Source organism: Papaver somniferum, chromosome 7 (assembly GCF_003573695.1).
Source record: "Papaver somniferum cultivar HN1 chromosome 7, ASM357369v1, whole genome shotgun sequence".
In the NCBI taxonomy this organism is placed as follows: domain Eukaryota; kingdom Viridiplantae; phylum Streptophyta; class Magnoliopsida; order Ranunculales; family Papaveraceae; genus Papaver; species Papaver somniferum.
The window spans coordinates 258,057,673-258,065,792 of record NC_039364.1 but is presented as its reverse complement, the minus strand read 5'-3'; the positions used below and the strand labels follow the sequence as shown (position 1 = coordinate 258,065,792).

Here is an 8,120-nt window from a genome sequence, read left to right as displayed (position 1 = left end):
AATCACTGTTTTCTGCTGCAGATTTCCCATCAAAAGTTTCTTTTCAGCCATATAGTTTGTATACGGAACCAAAACTCAATAATAGCATGTAGGTACCTCGGTTTGTCACTTCCACTTAACTTAGGTCAACCTAGGTTGGTTGTTGTATGTTTTGCAGCTGATGTAGTAAATTCTACCTTGGAAACAAAATCACAAATCTCTACAGAAAGATTGAATATAACCGTAGCATTCTTGTTTGAAGGATGGAAGTGATCGGACACTTAATTTGGGGAAATTAAATCGGGGGATCCAAAGCTGGGCACTTCTCATCTCTATAGGTATTTGAAAAATAACCAAGCTGGTGATCGTCCATTTACAATTTCAAGTAAAGAATAAAGTTTTGTAGTGGATCATGAATTTCTATTGAACTTAAAGTTTTATTTGAACTATCTACAACTTTACGTTCTTTATACTAAAAAAAACTTAAAGTTTTATTTGAACTATCTACAATGTTATGTTCTTTATACTAAAAAAATTTGTTGGTTTGAACATCCATTTTTCATGTTTGTTGAGTCCATAATGAGACCAAAATCAACAAACTTCAAGTCTGTTGGGTCCATATGAAGTGCTCTTAGATTGGCAAGCCGTCCGGCCCGACCTGTGGTATAATCGGGCTTGGGCTGGCCTGCCCGGCCGATGTACACCCTATAAATATTGCACTTTTATCGATAACAAGCACTTGACTGAATCCATGAGTAATGCATGCAACAATCAGACAAGTAGGGATATAGAAGCCGTTCAACTCGACTATCAAACCTATCCCCAATCTAAACTAATTACAACCACGAGGAGGAAAACCCCTAAGCATGGGAAATTGCTACAAGCAAGAGAAGGACACCACTAAGCAGGAAATCTAGGTAGCTGATGTGTTTCTTTATTGCATACCTTCCTTGAACAAGACTAGAAAAGTCTTTGCTGCTTTTATCATGGCATAAAAGAGAGTAGGTAACTTCATATTGCTCTACACATGCCTCGAACAGCAGTACAGGTGATCTAAGCATACAAGACACGAGAAAATAAAAGTCAGAAAGGGGTTGAAAACTTACCTCTTTCCTAATCAAAGCAGATCAGTCTTCTTCATTGCTCATCACATCAACAGGATTTCATTACAACTCTTAGAAAAACACTAGTTAAGTTGGAATAGTTATGGATTCTAATAGATATAGGTATAGACAATGGGAGCATTAATAGTTTAAAAGGAGCACACCATACAGAAGTTAAAGTTAGGAATGTATAACCCCCACATTACAGGCAACTTATATCGTCAGAGGTTCCGGTGAATACTTCACCTAGCTAATAATAGTAAACTGATATAACTTAAAGTAAGCTCGTGCCTGAGAAATTAAATATTCTCCAGGTGCAAAAGTACGAAGAGATTAACTTAGCGCTCATATCTTATGCTGATAAAGCTGGCAATCGTAACTCTTGACGAGGGGATTCTGTATCTTTGATGGCATTACGACGAGCTGACAACTGGTTCTTTTTATCTTTGATGGCATTTCTCATTTCCACGATTTCTTGAAACTGCTGAACTGCGTTGATACCAACACCGAAAATGACCGATGACCATACGACTCGATCCTTGGGGAATGCCCTTTTTAGGGCCTGCAAAAGAAACATAATAATAATAATAATCAGTGCAGTGCAGTGCAATTTAAAGTGACATCCATAATACTTGTAGCATTGCACATGGGTAAATTAGCTGGCCAATCCTCTAATAGGCAGACACAGAGTAGAAAGAGCGAAAGGAAATAAAGACGGGGATCGAAGGAATGGGCTTACAAAGACAGCGTTGAATTCATCACGTAATTGCTTTGCATCCGCAGTAGCCTGCTTAACGCGTTCACAAATACTCCGCAAATTTTCATCCGTAATCTGACAGATCATTGAACACATACAAGTAAGAAGGTCTGTTTTGACTAGTTGTTAAAAGATGAGTAAATCAAAATCCAAATCCAATAATGAAATAATATTGTTACATGTTTGCTGGTCTCAGTTCGTCCTCCAGTATTGGTAACAATGCCTCTAGTGCCCCTCGAAAACAACCTCTGGGATAACATTTTTGTGACACTTTTTAGTGCCATCTGATCTTTCTTCTTCCCTAACAACAAGTAATGACAGCATTCAACATTAATAGAAGATCACCAGCCATGCATTACAAGCACTTATTAAGATGTTCCAGAAAAGCCCTAATTTAAAAAAAAAAAGAAAAAAAAAAACAATTATGAAAAATCGTAAAAAGCCCTAATTTTTCAAAACAAATAGGAAAATTGAAATATCCCTAATTTTTCAATCAAAGATCTAATTCACCAAACAAATAAGAAAAGCTGAAACCAACAGACCCCTAAGAAATTCAAATGAACCTCGACTATGATGTAATCAAATTGCTTCAAGAAAATAAATGATGAAATCAAATGGTAAAATCCGAACAAAAGAAACAAACCCTAATCAAATCAATATTATTCATAAGTCAAAAAAAGAAGGATCGATCTTCTTACTGGTCTAGCAGCCTGCCTGCGTGCCTTCAAATGAGGATGAGATGTGCGACGATGGAGGGAGAGAGGGAGGAGAGGCTCAACCCTAGTTAGTAAGTTCGCGAATCATTCGCGAATTTTTCCGTATCACGAATTTTACCGTCTTATTCGCGTAAGTTTGCAACTCCGAACCCAAGTCGCGTATTATGTGGCATTCCCGGATTATTCGCGAATTGTTCACGAATTTTACGTATCCCGAATGATACGTCCGCTTAATTCGCCATAAATTCTTTAGCTTTTACTTTTCAAAGACTCCACTTTTTGGGCTTTACTGCCTCCCGAACATACACGACCGAATATTAGACGTGTTGTAATTTTTATGAAACAAAAACGACTGAAGAGATTTGAAGGTGAAGGTGAGAGAGATCTCAAACTCACTAACCAAGCATCTAAACCACCATACGACGTCCTTTTGGATAACTAATGTTGTATTTATTATTAATATCATCATATTGAGTTTATTTTTTCCTTAAATAACTCACACATATGCATAAAAATTGGTCTATGACCTTATAAATACAAATTATTTGTTATATATAGATACCGAATTTTCAGAGCCGAACTCACATTTATAAATCGAATTATACACGTACGTATGCCGTTCCGAATTAATGACGAATCACGTCCCGTTGACCGAATTTTGGACCGAATCTAGATTTTACAAAACCGTATAATACTCGTACGTTTGTCGTTCCATACGTTTACCGAATCCCGAATTGCTAACTAGGGGCTCAACTCAACAATGAGAAATTCTTTTCTTTTGTTGTTTCGACTAAAACCAAGCCTTGTTCGTTTTAATTCATGGGGTGCCCTAAAAATTAAATTATCATTATTATCCCACTCACCTGTCCTTCTGATACGGTTCTGACTCGTACCAGTCAGAATTACCTATCTTTTCCATTTTTCCAAGTCAGTTTCGGATTTCTCATTTCTCTGTCGAGAATTGGAGGGGGAAAAGAAGCAAAAATGTGGGTTCAAATGTGGATGATTTTTTCACTGGCTAGTTTGCGTCCTGGTGTGATTATTTTGGCCAAAGGACTGCAGGACAAAAATGAATATATTGAAGTAAAATGGGATATGAATTGAAATATGATTTTACCAAAAAAAAAAAAAGTAAATGGCATAACTCCTTATCCAACTATTTCACTAAATGACAAAATTATCCCTGATTGACTGACGCTAATTTTGGTGATTAAATGATTTTAATCAAGTTAATCATGAAATTAACTACCATAATTCATCATCAAAATTTGAAATTTTTTAAACTTTTTTCTGAAAAACTCATTCCAGAATCGGTTGATGTTAATGCAGTTGTAAACAGTTTATGGGTTGAGTTTTTTCGAATGACGATGTAAACCCAGGATCGGGTTTTTGTCAATACCTCATAAACCGATTGCTAAAATTGGTGTTTATGGATGTCCACATAATTCGTTTGTACCTTACTTTCATAAACGAAATATTCTTTACATAGTTTAGGAAATTAGCGCGTTACATATATAGGATTTAGTATGGCAATTCTAGAATTTGACACATCAAATGTTCGACAATGAACCTCCGAGCACATCGGTACAACGTCGTATATTCTTTGTGGTGAATGAACTTAGTTTCCCCAAAGAATTCTCCATAGCCCATTAAAACATTTCAGCTGAAATTCAATGAATTCTTAAATGTTAGTATGCGAACTTTTAACGATGACATAAATATAGGCCAAAATATAAATATTATTGGATTACTCACTTTTCCCCTAAAAGGAGATTGTGGATGATTTTGGTACACCATATTTCTAACTTCAATGCACTCTCGTATTGCACTTTTTATGTAGTTGAATCGAAACACCAAGTCTCTCCATTGGCGGTTATTGGGATTCGCGGTACGTCCGTAAAAGAACTCTTTAACTCTCTTCCAAAACATTGAATAGATTTCATTCGGACGTTCACGAAACGTATTAGCAAACGATTTAACGAGACATATATATATATATATATATATATATAAACGGTTCTCATTCCATTTTCTAGGCTAAGTGTGTGATGAGGGAGTGACTCCAAGAGGTTGTCATTATATAGATAAAAACTCAGCGGCTATTTTTTTTCAGATTCAATTCACACAATCGGGTTTTTGGGATGTACATATAGACCGATTGTGTCCTTAGTAAAATCGGATTTTAATATTATACATGTAACCCGATTCTTGGAATAAAAAGTTACAGAAAATGTGCCACTTTTCCTTAGCAGAATCAGATTACATGGAGTGCCACATAGACCGATTATGAAGGTTGTCAAAATATGCCTCTCAACAATCAGATTTTAATATTGCACATGTATCCCGATTCTTCACAAAAAAAGTTACAGAAAAATTATCACTTTTCCTCACAGGAATCGAATTACATGATATGACCACATAGACCAATTCTAAAAGTGAACCCCTGGAAAACTGTCAAAATCAGATTTTATATAGGTAAATGTAAACCGATTCTGAATGAAAAACTTCCAGAATCCTACATTTTTTGCACACACATTGTAGTTGGTTCTTTTGTCGCGTCTTAAATAAACACAAACAATTTTCAAAAGAAACCAGATTCAGTCATTCGTAAACTAGGAATATGACCAAACATAATTCGACAATAAGTTTATACTTATGTTTGAATCCATAATTATCCATAGTTAAAGACATAAGTTTGAAACCATTCATTCATGAAAATCCCCAACGCGACCACGTCCACGATCACGTCCACCTCATCCTCGTTGAGCGGGTTGGGCGCTGCTCGATGCACTTTTAGACTTCATTTTTGTGGTGACTCTCTTCCTATTTTCTTTGGATACTCCTCTACCGCTTCCCCAAACTTTACACCCGCTTCTACATCTTCGATATTGTTCAATTCATCAGTCAGCTTTTCATTGGCCTTAAGAATTTTCCCTTCTCTGATATCTAGCTTTGCTTGGGTTATCAAGTACCCGAATCGTTTTTTTTGTTTCTACAATACGCACCAAGTATCCGAGAGTTTTATTTTTGTCCTTTATCTGGGACCTCTCATCTACTCGTATCACTCGAGTATGTGAAACATTGAGGTACCACGACATGTAACCCGGAATTGCCTCATCATCTGTTTTCAATCGACCATCCATAGTATGTCCGTTAAACCTTCTGTCTTCCCAATATTCACATGATGGTAAAGGATGGTGAACAATCTATATCATTATCCAATGACTCGCTTTTTTTCTCATTGATTTTAAACTTCTTATGCTCCTTTGGGATTTTCTGTACGTAACTGCATTGTCTTGCAACTCTCGTTGGGTTGTACATTACATATCCCTCTTGGGTAAAACAAAGGCCCAAAATAATCTTCTTGCTCGGCGCACCCAATCACCTTTCCTTTTCCTTTAGACAAATACTTCTTTTAAGGGCCAAAGACAACATATTTTGTCAAGTTGTCCAACTGGCGTCTCAACTTCAGATGATCCTCTTTTTGGGACTTCGGCTTACTGTTGTAGGTGTACATGTCTCCATAATACCTACAATCTAAATTCTTGTTCACAGAAGACCTTTGAGAAAATATTGGGAAGTGCAATTATACGGCTGCAGAAAATCCATATTTCCTCTGATTCGGTTACTTTGAGCCCTATAAGCCTTTATCAACTCGTTCAACGAGTGTGAAAGGATGAAAATGCCCAAGGAATATTCATGAATATTGTCAAATGGTTGCAACGACTGAATAAATTTGGCGTTCACACGGGCACCAGAAACGTCAGGGAAGATAGTAGCTCCAAGGATGTAAATGACATACACATTGTCCGTAGAGAAGTTACGTTCCATGGACACCTCTTTTCCCTCAGCACGAATCTTATTTTTCCCCATGAAGTTGTCCCTCAGATTTGAGAGATGAAATATCCTCTGCTTTGCTTGACCTACTAGCATCTGACTTGGTCTTCTCCTTGTCCCACATTCTTGGTGAACGCATAAATCTTGTCCACTCAAGCTCTTGTGCGTAGCCTTCGTGCTTCACGACTTTACCTTCTATGCTTACCCCGGTAATGAACTTCACATCATTTGGAGTTATCGTCATTTCCCCAAACGGAAGATGCAAAGTATTTGTTTCCCCGCATATCTCTGGCCAAAGGCGGAATAAAGAGGTTTGTCATAACCAAGAACCAATTTTTCGAACGCATGCACCAACCTCGTAGAATTGAATATGTCAATTACATCCTTAATTTCTCGAACCGTTGATTATGTTGCTTCTAGTGGAAAATTATTCATCATACACACTGACGTTCCTGGCTTCATACAGTGAACGATATCCTTGTGTCCTATAAAACTAAAAATAATCCGATGGACAATAATCAAACACTACAAGGATAATAAGTTTTATGTTACATACCGTAAGGTTTAGGTAGTTACCATGGCATGGTAGACGACCGCGGCCCAAATCTCTTTGTACCCCCATAACACCTGTCCTTCATCAACTGGTAACCCGTATCCTTAGGGCCGTGAGGAAACATCTTCAGCGGGTCGGGCATGTGGTCCCTTTTGTTATTATTTGGACCATCTTTATTACCTTGTTCTTGAGCGTCTCCTCCTTGGATTGGTTCTTGAACTTCTCCTCCTTGGACTTGTTTTTGCACTTGTTCTTGAAATTCTCCTATCTCTTCATCACTTTCATTATCACCTTTTTCTTCATCACTTTCATTCTCACTTTATTCTTCATCACCTTTCTTTCCACCAATTTCTTCTTCATTTATCTCCTTGCCACTATTTTATTCTTCATTAACTTCCTCATCACTTTCTTCTTCAACAACTTCTCTATTACCACCTCTTTCTTCAGTAGGTGTAGCAGAATCAGATTCTTATTGTGTTGGTTGCTCCTCTTGAGGTGGTGGGTCATTGATGCAGATCACTTTGGCTTTACTCCTCGATCCCTTTTGCTGGGAAGCATTCAAATTTTTACCTCTCACTCGACAAGGTCCCAAACTCTGAGGAGAATCAAAAGTCATTTTTCCTCTTATATTTCTTTTCGGCTTGCTGTTGTTGGTTGCGCTTGTTTGGCCTGTCTAGTACTGAGTTAAGTGAGAAACAACTATGAAATTGAATGCATATTTTGAATTCAAGGTATAAGACTGGTTTACTCGAGGAACATGTAAAATCTGATTCTTAACAAAACAAATCACAATCGGATTATGCAAGTGCTCATGTAATTCGATTCTAACGAAAAAAAAACATACATAAAAAATTATGGGCATTTGTCTTACAATAGTCGGTTTGGACATAAAATCCGAATCTAACCTTATAGCCAGCAATCGGGTTTTATAAGTCCGTGATTCAGAACGACATACGTACGTGTATAATCCTTTTTAGAGATTTGAATCTGGCATACAAATTTCAGCATATATTAACCTGTAAAAGAAATCCTTTTTAACATAAACTCTCCTTAGATATTATGATTTGATAATTTACATGAACTATACATATGATATGTACATGCATTACAATCAACAAATAACAGGTTCGCTGATGGTATTACAATCCCATCGATGTATGTATAAAAGTCAAAAA

At 36.9% G+C, this 8,120-nt stretch overlaps 1 protein-coding gene across 3 annotated transcripts; it reads right to left on the bottom strand.

The window, feature by feature from the left end:
- Positions 1–1,123: 1,123 nt before the first annotated feature.
- Positions 1,124–2,637, bottom strand: LOC113293687. Of its 3 annotated transcripts, none has more exons than XM_026542242.1 (4): positions 2,538–2,637; positions 2,019–2,140; positions 1,822–1,914; positions 1,124–1,644 (listed from the first exon to the last, which is right to left on the bottom strand). In XM_026542242.1, exons 2-4 carry the CDS (start codon positions 2,121–2,123, stop codon positions 1,435–1,437), a joined length of 408 nt encoding a protein of 135 aa, XP_026398027.1. In that variant the 5' UTR covers positions 2,124–2,140; positions 2,538–2,637; the 3' UTR covers positions 1,124–1,434. The 3 variants fall into 3 exon arrangements, with proteins under 3 accessions (XP_026398027.1, XP_026398028.1, XP_026398029.1); XM_026542243.1 differs by lacking the exon at positions 2,538–2,637 and adding an exon at positions 2,483–2,498; XM_026542244.1 differs by lacking the exon at positions 2,538–2,637 and adding an exon at positions 2,382–2,494.
- Positions 2,638–8,120: the final 5,483 nt, after the last annotated feature.

Coding starts and splice junctions, on each gene's coding strand:
- LOC113293687 (XM_026542242.1), bottom strand. CDS start 2,123: ATGGCACTAAAAAGTGTCACAAAAATGTTATCCCAGAGGTTGTTTTCG. Junction 1,915..2,018: donor GAACTGAGACCAGCAAACAT/GTAACAATATTA, acceptor ATGATCTGTCAG/ATTACGGATGAAAATTTGCG. Junction 1,645..1,821: donor ATGAATTCAACGCTGTCTTT/GTAAGCCCATTC, acceptor TTTCTTTTGCAG/GCCCTAAAAAGGGCATTCCC.